Source organism: Fusarium vanettenii (assembly GCF_000151355.1).
Source record: "Fusarium vanettenii 77-13-4 chromosome 3 genomic scaffold NECHAsca_2_chr3_3_0, whole genome shotgun sequence".
NCBI lineage: Eukaryota > Fungi > Ascomycota > Sordariomycetes > Hypocreales > Nectriaceae > Fusarium > Fusarium vanettenii.
Genome location: NW_003315880.1, coordinates 1,576,462 through 1,595,584, shown reverse-complemented (window position 1 = coordinate 1,595,584; position 19,123 = coordinate 1,576,462). Strand labels below are relative to the sequence as shown.

Genomic DNA, 19,123 nt, shown 5'->3' with positions numbered 1-19,123 from the left:
ATTTCCTTCTAGATCTAGCCACTAAAGGGAAGAGTCTGTTTCCTTTGGCCCCTGGCCTCGCTTCCACCTCCAGGAGCCGGGGTTGACAGTAGTGTTTGATTTTCTGATTAATCATCGCAGACATAATCAATATTGTTCAACGGCACTCTGAGGCGGGGACGTCGTATGACATTGGAACTCTTGCAGGTCTTTTTTTCCTTCTCTATGATTTTAAACGAGGATGGGGGTAAGCGTTTCATGAAGGGGACCGGAGTGCCACGTCTCTGAAGGGGGGATGGTCCAGCTTTGTTTGGTTGAGAAGTCCGGGGGAACCAACCCGCCGCCGCACCCCCCCGGTCCTGGGGGGAAAAGAGATATCAAGTTGAGGGGAGCTCGGTCGGGGGAGGGAGAAAGGTTTTTATATATGTCGTGAGGAGGGGAAGGGCACATGGGTTCTGTCTTTAGATCTACGGTGGCTTGACAGAGTGACTTGAACAACAACCACTACAACAGCAACTCGTCAGTTTCTCTTTTTACACCCATACAACAGTGTATTTTGGAAGAGGACGCCTCGGAAAGTTTCTCAAGAAAGAATCGTTGGTCAACAGCAACTCTCCCTCTTGTTCGACACCATGCTGGTGGATATTGTCATCCACGGGGACCTCCTCTGCCCATGGTGCTTCCTCCAGAAGAAGAGTCTGGAGGCGGCAATGGAACGATATCAAGCCCTCCATCCCGAGATCGAGTTCGACGTCTCCTGGAAGCCCTTTCTGCTATATCCCACATTACGAAGAGGTATGTTGCCTGTTGCCAACAACACTCCTTTCCCTCCCGCTTACACAAGGGACTAATACCATATCCAACAGGTGACAAACGCACTCTCTACGAAAAGATCATGTCCCCCGAGAAGCTCCGCGTCTTCACTTCCCGTCTGCAAAAGGCCGGCGCCCGCCAAGGCGTCTCCTTCTCCGTCACCGGCGTCACAGGTCCGTCCCAGCCCGCCCACAGACTCCTGGCTCTAGCCCTCTCGACCCGAGGCGCCGCCGCTCAGGCAACCCTCCTCGATGCCCTATTCCGGGGACACTTTGAAGCCGGCGCCGACATTGCCGACGAGGAGTGGCTTGTTAGAGTAGCCAGAAGCACAGCGGGTCTTGATGATATTGCTGTGAGGGCTGTGCTGAGGAGCGAAGAAGCTGGGAGGATGCTTGAGGATGAGGTCAGGAATGCGGCTGTTGGGGGCGTCGAGGCTGTGCCGTGCGTCACGGTGCAAGGGAGGTTTAGAGTAGGAGGGTATCAAGAGTCGGATGTGTTTGAAGGCTTGTTTGACAAGATACGGCGGGAGAGTAGAGGAGGGTAAAGGTGATATAGGGAGTGAATATCTAGCATTGACGATACTACGGGGTAAGAAAGGGTATATAGCCACTCTCAATAAATTCTCATCAAGATCTTTTCGTGATTCAAGCCAAAGCTCTGAAACGGCCGCTGATTATTTGTTCAACCTCTACCTATGCTAGGACTAACTAAGTACCTATTGTCTGGGGCTATCAGATAGCTAAGCTGGTCTGAGTGTCAAGTATCTCCCCTGGATGAATAGTATGTATACGAGACATAGACCTCACATGCACAAGATACAAAAGTAGGAGTTACTGGATTAAACCGTTAGTTATCGCTGATCAAAACCTATACTGGCGCTCTGCCTTGGTTCTCTTTGTCTAGGTGCCCTTCACTGTCCCCCCCTTAGCTTAATTTGCCATTGATACCTTTCCTTTGTCTTTTAGTTGACCAAAATAAAAAACCCCGTCTACACCAAACGCCAGAAGCCGCCATAGTCCGTCCAACGCCGCGTGAATGAATGAACCATCAACACAATCCACACACATCGTCTCTCTCGTATCGTGTCTACCTCCTCATGCCGCTGTAATCTTGCATGAGATGCGCCATGTGCACGTTGGTCGCCTTGCCGATGCGCTTGCCCGCGCGGCGCTTCTGCTGCTTGGGCTTTGCCGCTTGTCCCTGCGCCGCCTTGTGCGGGTCCTCGCTCGTAGGCTTCTGTCCAACACTGACGAGCTTGCGGTGCATATCGTCGATGCTGGGCAGGGGCACACGATGCCACATGGCCTGGAACTCGGGCTGGACTGAATGGTGCAGCGAAGCATCGTTGGGCCATACGTAGCGTGGGAGGTTGTCCTTTTTCGTGCGCACCACCAAGATCCGGTGCTGCTGCTCCAGCTTCGCGAGTGTATCCTCGCAATCGGGCCAGCCGTCCTTGAGGTCCTTGACAGACACGCCTGATGCGTCCGTCTTGGCCTGGAGATGGCCAAGCAGTGAGGTTGCGTCCTTGACGTTGGGGATAATGGGTCGGTGCGCATAGGTGCCAGTCTTCCAGGTCTGCTCGCTCAGGCTGGCATCGGGCTTCCAGTCGACACGGGGATGGCCGCGCAGGCCCTCGGCCAGCTCGCGCTTGTGCTCCTCATCGTAGCCGCGGAGACTGAGATGATCAATAATCTCGGTGATGGACTTTGTATCGCCCTTCTTCTTCAGATACTCGACGGCAAACGTCATCTGCGTCTTGACCTCTGCGCCGTAGCCCGTGAGCTGAGGCTGCGAGTAGGGCACCTCGGGCGCGGCATCTCGTTTTCGCTTGGAGCTGGGAGTGTTTGGGTCGGAAGCGGCCGAGGGAGAAGGTGATAGAGGAGTCAGAGATGGGGGCGCGAGGGACGAGGCTTTGTTGCTGGACGGGTTGGAGATCTTTGCTGCTGCTGCCGAGAGTGTCCCCTTGAAGGCGTTGGCCTGCCTGTCGAGGTACGAAGACATGGTGGGCGTAAAAAAGAAGGAACGGAACTGTGCAACTCAAAAGGTTTCTGGCGGATTTGTCGCTTTCGGAGGATCGCGTCAAGGAGAGGACGAGCGGAGGAGGGAGACAAAAGAGAAAATAGGCAGAAATCGAGGTTGAAGTTTGGGATTGACGTTGATCCGTGAGCAGACGAGGCTGATGGGTTCTGCGACTGTGGCGTTTGTAGGGTGCAGGGATGTCTTTTGTTAGTGGCGACGGGCAAGACAGTGAGACTCTAACATGTGGTGAAGGAGGGAAAAGTGCCACGTTTGGTTTGATCGTGATGAGGAGAGGACGAGTTTGTTTATACTTACTCTCTCTAACAAGGCAGACAGTAGGTTCAAGTCTAAATTCATGTCACTCGCTGCCTGTTCTCTGCGTCTCAGAGTCATTGTCTGTCGTCGGCACAGCCACACGGCGGCTCTTCTCAGTGCAACATTGCTCAATGGAACTCATCGCATGATGCATGACCAATCGTTTCGTCGATTAAAACAGTGATAGATATTTAGGTACTTTACGGGCCCCAGATTGCTTTGTTTTGCTTCTGTCTTCCATTGTGAAAAGATTCTCCCATGCAAACACCGTGCTCCGTAATCTGATGTTATCGCGCCGACGAGTTGAGTCTCGCGCGCCTCTCAGACTGGGTCTGCGATCCCTTATCCTTGGTCGCACGGCCCCAACAAAAAAAAAGAACGGGGGGGACACTTTTTTTGCCCAGCCCGCTGTCCTCGCCCATGTCCAACCAAGCCAGGGTAGATGAGATTTGTTTGTTTGCGCGCCGTCTATCGCCCAATTCCCTTGCCCTTATAAAGGCCAAACTCCCAATACGTCGTCGGCCAGAAGACGCCGAGGTCGGCATCTAGTTCGTGGCAAAACAGAAAAAGCTTCTTTTGTGTGATGCGATTGAGTGCTGCGCTCATGCGGAGGCCTGGGCAGCCTGAGCCTCGGCCTGGTTCTGGAGGTACTGGTATCCCAGGTAGGCGAAGAAGCCACCGGCGACGACCACAGCGTACAGGCCGAGGCCGAGGCTGTTTGAATCCTTGCCGGTGCTCTGGTTCGAGTTGACGATGGTGCGCTTGGGGCCCTCCTCGCCAGGCTGTAGAATTGCACGTGTCAGTGGGTGTGTTGCGGTGCGGTGCATACAAGGGTTGTTGAACTTCACTTACCATGCGCTTCAGCTCACCGACAAAGAGCTTGTCGAGGGCTTCCCGGGCCTCGTCACTGTGGCCGACATCCTCGAAAGCCTCGGTGCCATCCTGGCCAGCGACGTCGAGCATGACCTCCTCACCACCACTGCAGGTAGCAAATGTTAGCATACAGGCGGTGTCGCGCGGGGTGTCTGTCTCAATCAAACGTACGGGTGCTCGTCGAGGAACTTGGTGCAGTCGTAGACCTTGTCGTGGACTACGAGGTACATGTCGTTCTTGGTGTTGTGCTCAGCAACATCCTGCATGGTGAACTCCTGAACCTGGGCCATTTTTGCGGTGTTGAGGTTGACTTGACGGGTGTCGCGAAAGGGGATTGATCGGTCTGTCGAGGAGTAGCAGGTGAGGAGGTTGTCGTCGGGACGAGGTGGAAGAGAGATGAGCAGAGAGGAATGACGAGAGAAGGGAAGAAAAGGAAGAGGGAAGCAGAAGCAGATAGAAGTGGCAGAAGAAACACAACCTAAGTCATGGATGGGATGGATGGGTAGGTCCCCTGCTAAAGATGAGCCAGGGTTGGATGTACCTACCTACTTACCGATACCTTGCTCTGCGCTACGAATACGCTATGCGGACGGGTCACAGGGCGTTGAGTGGTCCCCGTTCCGATGGACCTCTACAACAAAAGCCGACGCGAATTGATGGGGGGCAATGACAGCGACGGGACTTTTCTCCCTCTAGCACCCGGTCACTGCAAGAACAGGTACTTTTCGCTTTCGGTTCTTCTTAGAGTCTACTTCTACAGAGGGTCCCGGTGGGCATTGGCACCGCGTACAAAAGGTTACGCTCTTCTCAGCGATGCAATGGCAATGGCTCATAGTGGCCACGTCTTTCACCACGAGCCGCCAGCAAGACGCAGTAACGCACATTAGATGGAGCTCCATCAATCTCCTCTCGCCTGGTACGACCCGGCCAGCTCAAGTTCCGACCCCATCCACTTTGGCCAGTTCAAGGGACCGACTCCATCACCTGGAGCCATCTCCAGCCAATTGCACGAGTCAAAATTACCGTCCTCGATCCATGATTCGTCCGCGGAACTTTTCGTCTTCCATTTCCCTTTCCAAACTCTCCAGGGGTTGGCCACTTTTTTTTTTTTCTTCTTCTTCTTTCTTTGAGGGACCTCCTTAGTTAGCTGGCTCTCTGACAGCAGAGGTGCAAGAGCCGCTGCGGTTCCCGGATGAGCAATGTTCTGCCGGCGGCCGTCCCAGCCCAAGTACGAATACGGTGAGGTCCCGTCGGTACACACCGTCATTTCAACGGCGGGATTCCATCTCATGCCTACTAGCCGGGCATGATGGTTCCGAGCACCATGTCATTGACATCTTTTCATTCCGAAGCTGTGCCCTATTCCTGCTGGCTTATATCCGCATCTTTCCGTCCATCCGTTGTCGACAGGTGTCATCATCTAACCGCCTTCTAACATCACGACTCTCGAGAATGGCTTCAAGTCCCCCCTCCCCCGCATCTGACAGCACAAGCCCAAGATAAGGTACTGTAAGGTGCCTCGCTGCGCACACTAAAACCCGGACTTGTTCTCCGTGGTCGCCGCGTACTGCGCGGGGTTCCTCGGATCGCGGCGGCCCAGGGAGGAAATTGCCGTTTAGAGACAAGCCAGCCGAACTCCAGATACCGTTCAACTCCCTCTCCCAGAGTCTCCCACTAGAGAAACAATACCCGGACACCTTGCCGACCGTTCTCTTACTTCTCCGATTCCGAGGGAACCCCTCCTCTCCCATCCATTACCAAACATCCATCCCGTCAGACTGTACCCCGCCTTCCGACGGGAAGCGCTAGGACCGTTCACGCATCTTGTGATTGTGAATTGCCCTCTTTTTTCCCCAGAGCCCGTGGCTTGTCAAAGGTGGAGGAGGGACATGTCCGTGTGGGCAGATACCGATTCCCGATTCCCGAGGAATAGATGCTATCTCGATGCTCGCTCTCAAATCCTTGCCTCTTGCGGCCCACTTGATGATGCATGAAGCATCCCTCGCTCGAGTTCCTTGCCTTTTATAGTAGTGAAATGGAGACTACCTCATTCTTGCTCTTATCGGCAGAGTCGAGAATGCTCTCTGAAAAAGGCAAGAATAGAAATACCCTCGCCGGCAGAGTAGAATATCTGTCACTTGAATCGCTGTAAATAGTAACTCGATCTTGTGGAATCATCCCCCACTTGCCGGCCGTCATCATGATCGGTTATGTATGGCCGGGGAAATGTCACCTGTTTTGAGTCTGGCTGATACATTTGACCATGTCAGGGTTGGTGATTGCAACTTAGGCATGAGGCTTGCCAGGCTGTCATCCAGCTTCTCGTCTAACAACCATCGCAAAAACCAGACTAAGTTGGGAAGCATTACTCATCCCAGCAAGCTCAAGAAACCCCGGATTGATTATCGAGATAATCAGGTCTCTTGCCAGGTAACTTGAGTGGACCAACACTCATACCGTAAGCCGCTTTCCGAGACACGGCCTCCGGTCTCCGTGCCCACCTGGACGCATCCTCATGGCTTACCCCCATCGCCAAGGGGTGTGAATGCAGCCATTTGATCAAGACGAACTAAACCAGTGTAACAATTGCTCGAAACTTGTCCTCTACGCTCTTTGAGTTGCTACATCTTCAAATCTATCTCTCAGATCCGACACCCAAACCAGACACAGGAAACCCAGTCAGTCTATCGTCGCGAGCTTCCACCACCAATGTCCTGGCCCAGCCTGTAGCTCGTCACGCGATCCCACTCAATCTTCTGCCTCGTCACGGGCAGCTGTCGTCGAAGACCCTTGAAGGCGCCCTCGCTGAGGCTCACGAAACCCTTGTTCAGTTCCTCCTGGTACTTGCGCTCCGTCGACGAGATCTCCTTGATGACGCCGGCGCCGCTGCCCGAGGGGATCGAGCCCGAGACAGGCTTGTTGGTTAGGAGTCGCACGTTTCCGTCCTCGTAGTAGTGCACGTCGACCTTGATGGAGCCCTCGAGGGTTCCGGACGAAGGGTCAAAGATGTAGAGCGATCTCCAGCGGCCGTTCCTGTGGCGGGTTAGCTCGATCAGGGCCAAGGTGGTTTGGCAAAATTACCAGAAGTTGTTGGGGCTGTATTTGTTTCCCACGATGATAACTGCAATCTGCGAGTCCGACTGGATGGGGTAGACTCCGTATGCGGCATTGGGGAAGTGCTCGCTGACGTAGGCGCTGAGGCTCTTCAGTGTGGATTTCCTGGCATCTGTGAGCCTTTGGTCGCATGTCGACAGATCAACACTTACACAAGATCTGTTTGAGGGCCCTCGAGGACATGGCTTTGCACGGCGCTAGCTTTCTATCCTCGTGTCAATACCCCAGGTCGCTTAGATCATCTCCTGAGCTTACCTGCGTCGCGTGGTTGAAGGCGAAGCTGGAGGAGCTCTCAACATCGTAGTATCGTCCGTCTCCGAGGGAGTTGTGGGAGCTGATAATGACCTATCCCAATACTCAGCATACAATATCGACCGGAATGCCGGATCAGGGGTCACCCACTGGCTGGCTGCTGCCGGGCAGCTTCACCGTAACAAACTGCTCCTCGTTGTACTTTTCGAAGGCGGGCGCGAGGTCGGAGATGATGTCGGGGGACGAGATGGCGAGGGCCTTGATGTCTGCCAGCTTGGAGTCAGTTCACTCTTGATCAATCGCGACTGCGGTGCCAAGTACCTGCGACGACGTCGGCAAGCTATCCTCATTTGTTAGCTGATGACATGACGTGGAGCTTGCTGGGGGAGAGTCAGTACCTCTCCAGGAGGAGCGCCCTCCACAAAGGACGAGACAGTCTCAATCTCCGACATGATGCAAGTTGTTAGAGATGCGCAGGAAGGATCAGGAGGAGAGTGATGTAAGGTGACGGCGATGGCGTTTGAGGCTCAATGCATCGAGTTCTGAGGCACGACCCATAGGGGGAAACGGGAGGCGGGGCGAATGCTCGACGAGCTTGGGTGGAGCATGATGAGATGCGTTAGTGGGGTACATGCACACCGCCCCTGGCTTTGACGTCACAAAAGTACCATCTTATTACGCTCTGTCTTGATTCTTGGGATATCTTCAAGCTCTCAGCTTCTGTCTAGAAAAGCTATGGCCGAGTCCAAGTGTTTCTTGGTCCCTTTTTCATACATTTTTACTCTTAAGAAGCCCCCGGCTGACTATTCACAGTCAATGCATCCCTGACCCTCTAACTAATAATCCAAGACCCTCTTGATGTTGTCATAGATTCCTGGACGACACTGTTAGCCGATGTGCAACTGTTACTTAATACCATGGATACTCACTGGCAACATCTGGAAGATGGAACTTTTCAAAGATCAGGGGGTTATGGATACTCCATCCCGCAACTCGAGCAACGGGAGCTTCCAGTCGAAGAAAGGTATCTGGGTCTTCCTGAATAGCTGCAGCAACCTCTGCGCCGATACCTGCGTTAACCATAGATTCATGGACCACCATGACCCTTCCAGTCTTTCGCACACTCTCAAACACTGTCTTCTTGTCCCAGGGATACACCGTCCGGAGATCAATCAGCTCGACGGAGATGCCCAGGTCTCGCTCGGCTTGCTTGATGGCGGCCTGGCAAAGGTACAGAGGTTGGCCATAGGAAATGATAGTAACATCCTTGCCTTCCTTGAGAACCTCGGCCTTTGATAGTGGAAGTTCATACGCCCCCGTGGGAACTTGCTCAACGGCGGCGCGGTACAGGATCTTGGGCTCCATGAAGACGCAGGGGTCGTTGCTGCGGATGGCCGCGAGAAGAAGACCCTTGGCTTGGGCTGGGGAGCGCGGCATGATAACTCTCAAGCCTGGAATATGGGTAAACAGACTTTCGGGTGATTGAGAGTGGTACAATCCGCCGTGGCCGACACCACCGCATGGCATGCGCACAGTCAGGCCGCCCACGCTCCGGCCACAAGTTCCATCGCGGTATCTGAACTTGGCAGCCTCGTTCACGAGCTGATCGAACGCCGGGTAGACATAGTCGGCGAATTGGATCTCGGCAATGGGTCGCATGCCCTCAGCAGCCAGTCCGATACCAAAACCCATGATGCCTTGTTCTGTCAGGGGGGTATTGAACACTCTTTCGGCGCCGTGGGTATCTGCGAGCTTCATGGTGCATCTGAAAACTCCTCCAAAGGCGACATCTTCACCGAAAACAACGACCGACTCGTCTTCGGCGAGGGCAATGCCCATGGCATCGTTGATCGCCTGGAACAGGTTCATCTTCTTTGTCGGGCCATTGCGGACGTCCTCTGGGAGCTCCTTGTTACTTAGAGCTGCTTGGGAGCTATGGGCGAGCAGAGGAGTCGTGGCATAGTCGACGGGAAGGTTTAATCTGGCATTGGGAGGATGTGTCGAGTAACAGCGTCTTACAGGGAGTCGAATAGTCGAGGCTCCAATGGCCCTCCTCAGCTGGTGTACGGCACGGTGCTTCATGTCGGATCTGGACAGGCTTCACAGGCGCGAAAGGAGGAGATAAACGGTGAGGAATACACAATTAACAGCATAGCAGCAGCGGGCAAAGGTAGATATCCCAAGGGCTGATGTCCTCGGCGTCGGTGATGTCAAGCTCGGTTTGCTACGGCCCCCGCGCGGTTGACGGCTTTCATCGCCATCGGTAGCCATTGACCGAGTCGACCCCAGATAAGCCGCTGATAAGATTGTTGCCCGGTCGACAACCGAGTGGCGCCAAGATCCGCCAAGGCTGTCCCCAAACAGGAAATATGTCGACAACGGAGCCATGCGTCGTCATCGCCGTCTGCAGCTAAAACCTTCTTGAATGGTCGCCGTGGCCTCTTTTTTTGCCCAGGGTCGCATTCTAGTTTAGGTCTCAGCTGTCGCAATTCTCAACATGCCAGAGACGTCGCGCCCTTCGCGGTCTCACAGGCCTCGAGAGCGAGATCGACAACGGAATGGGCAATCGTCGAAAAAGAATGGACACAAGAAAAAACGGTCATCAGGGTCGCGCCGACCAGCTGCTGGGACGGAAGAGGCTCGGGATCGAAGTTCAAAATCATTATCAGCAGGGGCTCTCGCCGATCTGGACAGAGAGAATGCGCGCCAAAAGAAACGAAGCGAACGAGCAAGTCGAGCCAACAGAGACGAATCCCGAAGACCAGTCCGAGCCAGCAATGATGAACACCGAAGACGAGACCGAGACCGAGAACGTGACCGGGATCCGGATAGGCCACGAACTCATCGCAAGGGGAAGAAGCGACGAGTTGTGAGCGGAGCTATCATGGAAGAGGGAAGAGCACACACTGAGCTGAGAGGTGGCGGGGGAAGCATCGATAGTCTCGAAAAGGACTTTTACCAAAGGGAACGACCGAAAAAGAGCAAGAAAAAGCTATGTAAGTGGCATCTTCTCGCTTCTGCAAGTCTAGTGCTTACATGGATATCAGGGATTGCTCTTGGTGTCAGTGCTGTCGTCCTCATCATCATCATTATAGTGGCAGTGGTTGTGAGCAACAAGAACAAAGGGAAAGGAGGAGGGGGTAGTGACGATAGTGGTGATTCAGACAACTCGAGTGGCGACACATCAGGACTCGATGGCATGGATCGCAAGGATATACCCGACAAGTGGAAGAACACATACCTCGATCCTTGGACATGGGAAACGACAACCGACTTCAACGTCACCTTTACCGACGAGATGGTTGGAGACTTGCCAGTCATGGGCCTCTACGATGACTGGGACGACTCGGCACGGGCAAACGACAAGGTTCCGCCACTGAACAAAGCATGGGGTTCTTACACCGAAAAGCCTGCTCGGGGAGTGTGTATAGGAGGGTGGCTCTACCTGGAGCCGTTTATCACGCCTTCTCTGTTCAACTACGACACTGATGAAGGCATTGTTGACGAATGGACATTGTCTGAAAAGCTGGGTGCTGATGCAGGAGCAACACTAGAGAAACACTACGCATCGTTCATCACGGAGGATACCTTCAAGGACATCGCCGCTGCCGGCCTTGACCACGTTCGAATCGGTTTCAACTATTGGGCCGTCCAAGTATATGATGGAGACCCCTACGTGTTTCGCACCTCGTGGCGATACCTGTTGCGTGCCATCGAGTGGTGCCGCAAGTATGGGCTTCGAGTAAACCTGGACTTGCACGGTATTCCTGGCAGTCAAAACGGTTGGAACCACAGTGGTAGATGGGGAAACATTGGTTGGTTGAACGGAAATGATGGAGACGAGAATGCAAAGCGAGCTCTCGAGATCCATGACCGGCTGTCCAAGTTCTTCGCCCAGGACCGCTATAAGAACATCATCTCGCATTACGGCCTCGCCAACGAACCTCGAATGACCTTTCTCAAGACGAGCGAAGTCATCCAGTGGACAGAGGATGCGTATAAACTTGTGCGCAAGAATGGCGTCAAGGCTCTTGTTGTGTTTGGAGACGGTTTTATGGGACTCGACAACTGGCAGGGCGTGATGACTGGCTACGATGACATGATCTTGGATGTTCACCAGTACGTCATCTTCAACGAGAATCAGATCGACTTTACGCACAAGGAAAAGGTTGAGTACGCCTGTAAGGGGTGGACGGAGCAGGCTGAGAGGAGCATGGATACAACGACAGGTTACGGACCAACCATGTTTGCTGAATGGTCACAAGCCGACACAGACTGTGCCAAGTTCCTCACGGGCGTGGGCTGGGGCAACAGATGGGAGGGCACGTACGACACGGGCAGTTCAAACACCTCGATCCTGACGCCTCGGTGTCCCACCAAGGACAAGAAGTGCTCGTGTGACCAAGCCAACTCTGCCCCCGACAAGTGGAGTGCCGAGTACAAAAAGTTCCTCAAGATGTTTGCCGAGGCCCAGATGCACAGCTTCGAGAAGGGCTGGGGCTGGTTCTACTGGACGTGGAAGACGGAGAACAACTACCAGTGGAGCTACGAGGCTGGTCTCAAAGCGGGTGTTTTGCCCGAGAAGCCTTGGGACCGTGATTTTGACTGCGACAAGGATGTTCCTGATTTCGACGATCTGCCAGAGTATTACTAGGAGTTGGGAGACTGGTAGTTACGTACATATATATAGTGGAGGATATACCGAGCAAGGGGGCGTGATTTCAGGCGTTGGGGAAGATAAGGGGATATAGAGAACATATGCGCAGGCCGATATACGGGGCCAACATGAGTTGACTGATCAATGTATTACGAGAGAAACTTGTCTGGCAGACAATGTATTTAGAGAGTCATAGTCTGAGCATAAATGAAGCGTCTTGATTTGAAGTCGTCTTGTCTGTGTAAATGTTATGTCGATGGGGTAGTAAAACGGCCTCATCTGTTGCGACTCTTTTTAGTGTGACAGTTATTGGAAAGCTGGTTTTCAGCCTTGCGCTTCGTGACTGCCCCTCCAGGAAGTGGCCTATCGCGATCAGTGCCATGCATCAAAGGGAGTAGACAAAAGAAGAACCTACCACGAACACCCCTGACCAGGGTGGAGTTGAGGGAGCCTGCCAGGGAATCGAGGAGGATCATACAGACGAATATTAACCAGACACAGAGGACAGAAGAACATTCAAGATGCTTATCTGGTACTTTTAGTTGATAGCCCGTGCTTGAAGAGGCTGACTAACATTGGATGCCATGTAACAAACGGATGAATGGTGTGTTTGATGGAGAGCTCGAGGTCAGTGATTCACTGTCAACCCATTTTTGCTCATCTAAACCATAGCTTAAACGCAGCTTCTCCAGAGGTCTTTCTCTTTTTTTTTACAGTGAGGCGTCACTAATTTTTCAGAGAACAGTCTCTGGTCCTCTTCGATAAAGAGAGGCTCCTGATTTTCTAGAGCACAATCTCTTTTTTTATACCGGGTTACCATAGCTTTTCCAGAGCACCATCTCCTCTTTCACAGAGATAGATATTCTTTGCAAAGGGTGCCTCTTTTTTTCTTCCTGCTCTCACTGCTCCAGCAAAAAGGGTATTTGTTCTTCCTTCTTCCCTCTCTCCCCTCAAGATCCCTCTTCCTCCTCCATCACCATCATCAAAGCTTCCACTGAAGCATTTCGCCTCAATCCTCTCAGGTACTGCGCTCTCTCCTCTATCGTTTATTAATTCTTCCCTTCTTGTTTCCAAACATCTCAACTGTTCACCTCTTTCATCGCTCAAGTTTCCTTTCAAACACTTCACCTGCAATCACTATTCACATCTCGGTTCCCTCCCAGCTGCCTCTTCTCCCTGCTTCTATCGCCCATCCAGGCGATTGACACTCTTCTTCTCTTCCCCCCAAGCATTTAGGCTCCCTAGTCATCACTCGTAGGGTCCCGGACTCGGGCTTCTCTTAGCTCGAATCCCGATGAGCATGGCGCCGGACCTGGGTCCAGAAGTTCGCAGTGAAAGCCCGGCGCTCTCTCATGTACACAGACGAAATTTCGTGGAGGGCATGGTGAGACTCCCGCTGTCGGGTGATGCACTTCAATGATGCCAATGTCGCAATGTGTGGTGCCGCTAGCAGCTCCCGGATGTGAGGAGCAAGATCCAATGTTCGAAGCGTGTCAAGTACTTCGAAAGCGTCTCTGGCTCCCGGGCTAAGTTGTTCGCACTGTTCAAGCATCTCCTTCATGACAAATTCGCAAGACTTGAAATCATCGGATGAGAGTAGACCAGCCGCCATGAGGATGACTCGAGAGCGAAAGAGTCTAGGGACCCGGTATAGGTCTTGTCGGTCGATGGGGTCAAGGCTTGATCCACGTGTAAGAAGACCCTGGCTTGTAGGGCATGGCTGTACTCATTCAGGCCTTGATAGGTGACATCTGGATTGAGCTTGAGATACCCCTCGAGATCATCCCAAGCGTCAGCTCGGCTCTTCAGACTTTGGACTAGATTCAGGAGCCCGGGTACCCATGATTTAGCGTCGTTGTAGTCCGTCCCATTTCTCGAAACCACCAGTAGAGGTCGGCTCATTTTAGGCAGCGCACAGGCAGAGAGGCCGAATGAGGGTAGAGTTGGAGGATGGAGCCCAGGAATACTCTTCCTGGTGCAACTGCTGAGGGAGAGAGGCACTGTGCTTGGCAGCGATGGGGTCCTAGACTTCAGAAATATCAAGTCAGTAAAGCCAGTGTCAGTCGATTTAGAAGGGAGGAAGTAGGCCATACAGGATGTGGATGTCCTGGAGCGCTGTTCCTGGTGCAGGCGACTGTCGAGCGGGGGAGAGACTCTAGGCTGAGAAGCGATGGGATCCCAGCTGTGCAAAGAGAAATACCCTTGAGTCTCAGTAAATTCAGTATCAATCGAGGCGGAAGGGAAGGGTAGCTCACACTGAGCGAAGATGTTGAGGCCGAAATCGATAACTCTGAAGATTCTCTGGGGCCGCAGAGTGATTGCGGGAGCCTAAACCCAGGTCACGAGAAAAAGGGGCAAGTAAAGTGACCGGTGATCTGGGGGCCTGAAATGTAAACTTCTTGGGTATTTGGATGATTGTAAAATGGGCTCTGGGGTGCCCAGAGGTGGTGATGAAGAGGGGAAAGTTGAAAAGAAGAGAGAGACGTAGGATGATCGAATATATAGGAAGATGAGACGAGATGACAGTGAATCACTGCCTCAAAAATCATCACCTTGATGGCACTCAGGAACACCAAAGACTCGGTGCCTGAGGAATGGGAAACGGGCTCGCCTGAGTGCAAACGTACTCTGCCCAGGGGAGGCATGGTTGGCGAGCGTGTTTCGTGTTATTATGATTGCTCCAAGGGCACAGATGCTCTCTTTCAAGCTACCAACCTAGAGAAGCAGAAGCTTACGTCCAATGGCTTAAGTCTTTGGCGTTGAGATACCTCGTAGTGTGAAAGTTGGTAGAGATCTGCTCATGGAAGCTGGCACATATGTTGGCTGAGTGACGCTGGACGGACGAAGCTCTCGCACATGACCTTTATAATCAAGTAGTACTAGAGACAACTGTTATGTACACGCCTCCTTGATGCCCCGATTAACAATATGCAGAAGCTGGGAGTGAGGTTTGAATTAGTGATGACATATCAGCTTGCAAGTCGCAAGGACAGGATGCTCGGGAGAAATTTGGTCCACTGCTCTGCTCATCGCTATTTGAGAAATAAGATAAAACCGAGGCCAAGATACAAAAAGGCAAAAAAGTACGCGCTGGATGTGCACCTCGAAGTGACCTCCCGATCGCAGTCCCAACACACACGCTCATCCGTCGTCGGCGGTTCTCTTCCCCGTGCTGGCCCCCGTCAGAACAAAGACTTTGACCGTTCGACCACTCTCAGTGCTCATCTTTACTTCGGGGGTCGTTTTTCTAAGCTATAAGGGTATGAGGTCTTGCAATGGGTTGCCAGTGATGAGCAGTGTTGGGGTTTGGTGGACAGTTGGGATGAACTTCAATGCTGTTCAACCATTGGTGGGTCGAGACTGCTCTTTCAATGTCAAGAACCATTCAGTAGTTTTAATTTTCATGTATTTATTATCGGGAGAAACAAGGGGTCTAGGAGAACATATTCATTGCGTTCACCTTTATGAGGTCGTGGAGTTTGACTGTGCTGTGAAGGCGCGAAAGTTGAAGTATCTCGGGCTTGCGCAGTCTCATCAATTCAAACACCGCAGAATATTGAAAGGAATGTGTAATAGAAGAGTGTAATATTCATAAATTCAATCTCGCCTCTATTAATGATTTCTCCTACTTATTATCATAAGATTATCCGGCAAGTCCAGTGTGAGTATCGCCAAAGAGTGACTCCGGTACAACAGTATTCTTTTCTCTGTCATCTTAGATAATCTCTAATCCATCAATCGCAGAGTAAATTTAAAAGAACGGGCATCTCAGCTCTTGGCTAGAAATTGTGGCGTGGGTGGCCTGATAAAACTCGGATTTCTCAGTCGGCGATATCCTCACCTCTTTGGTCCCCGAACTGGTTCGGCGACCATGAACAAGGGCACATTCATAATCTCACCGTGATGCTTTCCAACTTGTCATCCCGAAAAATCGAATCATGGCCTTGTAAGCAAAATTCATCATGAGCATTCGAATATGGAAGAGTCACTCGTCGCTTATCGCGAACCTGCGGTCGGTGATATATAAGTCCTTGCTGGGTGCTTCAGCCGGGGCGAGATTACATCCAGAGTCATCACCACACATACAATTCAGCCAGATATTTTCACGACAAGCATCTTCAATGGCGCCTAGCAAACAAGTTCTCATCGTTGGTGGTGTCGCCGGCGGAATGTCCTGCGCAACTCGTCTGCGCCGTCTTGACGAGGACGCCAAAATCACCGTCATCGACAAAGGACCATATGTCAGCTACGCCAACTGCGGTATTCCCTACGCCCTCGGCGGTGTGGTTGAGAGCGAGGGAAAACTCCATGTTCAGACTGTCGAAAAGCTCAAGACTTGGTTCAACATTGACGCCAGGACCAACACTGAGCTAAAGTCGATTCAAAGAGACGAGAAAACGGCAACTATCCGTGATCTCTCATCTGGTGAGGAGTCTTTGGTTCCGTACGACAAGTTGGTACTGGCTTTGGGAGCTGAAGCTTTTATTCCTCCGATCGAGGGGGCCGACTCTGAGCACGTCTTTACGCTCCAGACCATCCCCAACCTCCAAGAGATCCAAGCCATGATCTCTGAGAAAGGCTGTCGCCGAGCTGTTGTCGTCGGTGGTGGCTTCATCGGACTCGAAGCAGCAGAGAATCTCCGTCGACTTGGCATCGAGGTGACGATATTCGAATTCGACCAGCACGTCTTTCCCCTGGTGGACCCTGAAATTGGAGAAGTGGTTGACGAGGAGCTCCGCAAGAATGGTGTCAGCCTCAAGCTCAATGCCCGAGTTACAAAGATCACCAGTGCTTCAGACTCTGAGCCCGGTTTGGTCTTTGCTGAAGGACAGGAACCTGTTCCTGCAGACTTGGTCATCATGGCCGTTGGAATCCGCTCGAGGACTGCCATCCCCAAGGAAGCGGGTTTGGAATTGGGAAGAACAGGGGTCTCTGTCAATGAGTTCATGCAGACTTCGGACCCAGACATTTACGCTGTCGGCGACATGGTTGAAACTCTCAACCTCGTCACCGGCCAGCCAGCACAGACGGCCCTAGCAGGACCAGCGAATCGTCAGGGCCGGCTGGTCGCTGACCACATCTCGGGCAAGGGGATCAAGTATCGCGGCAACCTCGGCGCCTCCGTCTGCCAGGTCTTTGGCAAGACTGTCGGCATAGTTGGCCTTTCTACACGAAACCTCGACCGTCTCGGCATCAAGCACGAGTACGTGACGGTGCACCCTCCTCAGCATGCAGGATGGTACCCCGGAGCGTCGCCTTTGACGGTCAAGCTCGCTTTTGAAATCTCGAGTGGAAAGATTCTCGGCGCTCAGGTCGTCGGTAAGGAGGGCGTGGACAAGCGGATCGATGTGTTTGCTACGGCCATGCGAGCAGGTATGACGGTCGAGGACCTCGAACACCTGGAACTGGCGTACGCACCTCCTTATGGAGCGGCCAAGGACGCTGTCAACATGGCTGGCTTTGCGGCGAGCAATATCGTCCGCGGTGACGTGAAGCTCGTCCATGCCGGAGAATTTGCCAGAGGAACCCGCACTCTCGAAGACTTTCAGATTATCGACGTGCGAGGTGCTGAAGAGTACAGCCAAGGTCATCTAAAGGGGGCCAAGAACATACCTCTAGTAAACCTGCGCGAGCGGGCAGACGAGGTCAAGCTAGGAGTCCCAACGATTGTCCACTGCAAGAGCGGATACCGTTCGTACGTCGGGTTTCGGATTCTGGCGCAGAAGGGAGTCGATGTGTATAATCTAGATGGGGGTTACAAGTCGGTGTTGGATGGAGGATACGTCACGATTCAGGAGGCATAGACATGTTTAGAGGCTCGGAAGCCCCTTTTTTGTATATTATGTTTTGCTTTGGTTTGGTTTTGCATCTGTTGAAGGAATGTGTAAGAGATTCCGTTCACGTTATATCTTGTCGGGGTCACTCGTGATGTCGCAGTTGTTGTCGTCTCGTTGTTGTTGAAACCGAAATACCTCAACGCACTTTCTCAGATTCACCAGCATCGTCATCAATCACCAACATTGCCGAGGGATAGAGTCTCCGTTGTTGGACCAGGGTGTCGACGTTTGCTCTCGAACCGGACTTTTCCTGCTGCTCCTGTGTTGAAAGGGGCCACACACACACACGCACACACACGCGATATCATCATCACTCATTGTCATATCATCACCATCATCAGACAACTTGCAACACCAAGTACCGGGCCTTGGCTCCTGCTCCTCTCCGGTAATCTCGGACCTCGGTGGACAAGACCTTGACCTTGTCCTGGTCGGCGAGCTTCTTCACATGGCTCTCGTATCCGCCGCTCTCCCAGATCTCGGAGATGACGGTGGCGACGATGTGGCCGCCTGGTCTCACGACACGCACGAATTCACTGATGGCCTCGGGTCCGACATGGGACTGCGTCAAGGTGCCAACACAGGTCACGACGTCATAGGAATCATCTCGGGCGGAGAGAGGCCGCGAGAGGTCTGTCACGTCCAGGTTGCGGTAGGCCTCGGTGAGCCGGGCTTCCTCGAGCATCCCGGGGCTGAGGTCGACCCCGTCGACCTTCTTCGCACCGAGACGGGCGAGGAAGGATCCGACGAGACCGGTGCCACAGCCGGCGTCTAGGATCTCAATGTCCTTGTCGATGGAGGCGGTCCCTAAGGCTTGAGGGACGATGGCGGCTGCTGTTGCTGGGGCGATGTAGTCTTGGTTCTTCTGGTTGAGTTCTTCGTTGTACGTCTTTGCCCACTCGTCATAGACGGACCGAGTATGGTCGACAGAGGTGAGAGAGTAGATGCGGGGGAAGTAAAGCTGAGAAGACATGATGATGTGAAAAGGGGGAACTAGGGAATCAATTGGGAAAGCTGGGGAGTTGTGTAGGCAGAGTGAATTGGGCTGATGATTCAATCCCATCAACTCGAGAGAAATGTCCCCCTTTTAAGCACATCTCTCACCCTCCAACCCCGCCTTCTCCCCGCATCTTGTAGGTTCTGAGATGACGTTTGGGCGTGCTCATGTATGCGAATCCATTGGTGGATTGAGGGTTTTGCTGAGTCTCGGCATAGCCTAAAGGAGCGATCCGAGGTAACCGCGCAAAAGAGAGATCAACGACGA

At 52.8% G+C, this 19,123-nt stretch overlaps 8 protein-coding genes across 8 annotated transcripts; 3 read left to right on the top strand and 5 right to left on the bottom strand.

The window, feature by feature from the left end:
- Positions 1 to 611: 611 nt before the first annotated feature.
- NECHADRAFT_91879 (uncharacterized protein) lies at positions 612 to 1,336 on the top strand (the record flags this gene model as incomplete). Its single annotated transcript, XM_003053056.1, has 2 exons — positions 612 to 774; positions 846 to 1,336. The coding sequence occupies 2 exons, from the start codon at positions 612 to 614 to the stop codon at positions 1,334 to 1,336; spliced, it is 654 nt and encodes a 217-aa protein (XP_003053102.1).
- Positions 1,337 to 1,610: 274 nt separating this feature from the next.
- On the bottom strand, positions 1,611 to 2,926 carry NECHADRAFT_103760 (uncharacterized protein). Its single transcript, XM_003052548.1, has one exon. The coding sequence runs from the start codon at positions 2,791 to 2,793 to the stop codon at positions 1,879 to 1,881; it is 915 nt and encodes a 304-aa protein (XP_003052594.1). The 5' UTR covers positions 2,794 to 2,926; the 3' UTR covers positions 1,611 to 1,878.
- A 347-nt stretch (positions 2,927 to 3,273) lies between these two features.
- Positions 3,274 to 4,417, bottom strand: NECHADRAFT_67349 (uncharacterized protein). The gene is made up of 3 exons (XM_003052547.1): positions 4,171 to 4,417; positions 3,979 to 4,105; positions 3,274 to 3,908 (listed from the first exon to the last, which is right to left on the bottom strand). The coding sequence occupies exons 1-3, from the start codon at positions 4,287 to 4,289 to the stop codon at positions 3,729 to 3,731; spliced, it is 426 nt and encodes a 141-aa protein (XP_003052593.1). The 5' UTR covers positions 4,290 to 4,417; the 3' UTR covers positions 3,274 to 3,728.
- A 2,147-nt stretch (positions 4,418 to 6,564) lies between these two features.
- NECHADRAFT_99630 (uncharacterized protein) lies at positions 6,565 to 7,817 on the bottom strand (the record flags this gene model as incomplete). Its single annotated transcript, XM_003052546.1, has 7 exons — positions 6,565 to 7,032; positions 7,081 to 7,218; positions 7,266 to 7,318; positions 7,369 to 7,458; positions 7,516 to 7,631; positions 7,687 to 7,705; positions 7,764 to 7,817. The coding sequence occupies 7 exons, from the start codon at positions 7,815 to 7,817 to the stop codon at positions 6,684 to 6,686; spliced, it is 819 nt and encodes a 272-aa protein (XP_003052592.1). The 3' UTR covers positions 6,565 to 6,683.
- A 225-nt stretch (positions 7,818 to 8,042) lies between these two features.
- Positions 8,043 to 9,447, bottom strand: NECHADRAFT_67343 (uncharacterized protein; the record flags this gene model as incomplete). The annotated part of the gene is made up of 2 exons (XM_003052545.1): positions 8,043 to 8,239; positions 8,295 to 9,447. 2 exons carry the CDS (start codon positions 9,445 to 9,447, stop codon positions 8,202 to 8,204), a joined length of 1,191 nt encoding a protein of 396 aa, XP_003052591.1. The 3' UTR covers positions 8,043 to 8,201.
- A 415-nt stretch (positions 9,448 to 9,862) lies between these two features.
- On the top strand, positions 9,863 to 12,019 carry NECHADRAFT_91874 (uncharacterized protein; the record flags this gene model as incomplete). The annotated part of the gene is made up of 2 exons (XM_003053055.1): positions 9,863 to 10,361; positions 10,413 to 12,019. 2 exons carry the CDS (start codon positions 9,863 to 9,865, stop codon positions 12,017 to 12,019), a joined length of 2,106 nt encoding a protein of 701 aa, XP_003053101.1.
- Positions 12,020 to 16,143: 4,124 nt separating this feature from the next.
- Positions 16,144 to 17,826, top strand: NECHADRAFT_77752 (uncharacterized protein; the record flags this gene model as incomplete). The annotated part of the gene is made up of 1 exon (XM_003053054.1): positions 16,144 to 17,826. The coding sequence occupies one exon, from the start codon at positions 16,144 to 16,146 to the stop codon at positions 17,824 to 17,826; it is 1,683 nt and encodes a 560-aa protein (XP_003053100.1).
- A 1-nt stretch (position 17,827) lies between these two features.
- On the bottom strand, positions 17,828 to 18,900 carry NECHADRAFT_59101 (uncharacterized protein). Its single transcript, XM_003052544.1, has one exon. The coding sequence runs from the start codon at positions 18,830 to 18,832 to the stop codon at positions 18,197 to 18,199; it is 636 nt and encodes a 211-aa protein (XP_003052590.1). The 5' UTR covers positions 18,833 to 18,900; the 3' UTR covers positions 17,828 to 18,196.
- Positions 18,901 to 19,123: the final 223 nt, after the last annotated feature.

Coding starts and splice junctions, on each gene's coding strand:
- NECHADRAFT_67349 (XM_003052547.1), bottom strand. CDS start 4,289: ATGGCCCAGGTTCAGGAGTTCACCATGCAGGATGTTGCTGAGCACAAC. Junction 4,106..4,170: donor AAGTTCCTCGACGAGCACCC/GTACGTTTGATT, acceptor TGCTACCTGCAG/TGGTGGTGAGGAGGTCATGC. Junction 3,909..3,978: donor TCGGTGAGCTGAAGCGCATG/GTAAGTGAAGTT, acceptor GCAATTCTACAG/CCTGGCGAGGAGGGCCCCAA.
- NECHADRAFT_59101 (XM_003052544.1), bottom strand. CDS start 18,832: ATGTCTTCTCAGCTTTACTTCCCCCGCATCTACTCTCTCACCTCTGTC.
- NECHADRAFT_103760 (XM_003052548.1), bottom strand. CDS start 2,793: ATGTCTTCGTACCTCGACAGGCAGGCCAACGCCTTCAAGGGGACACTC.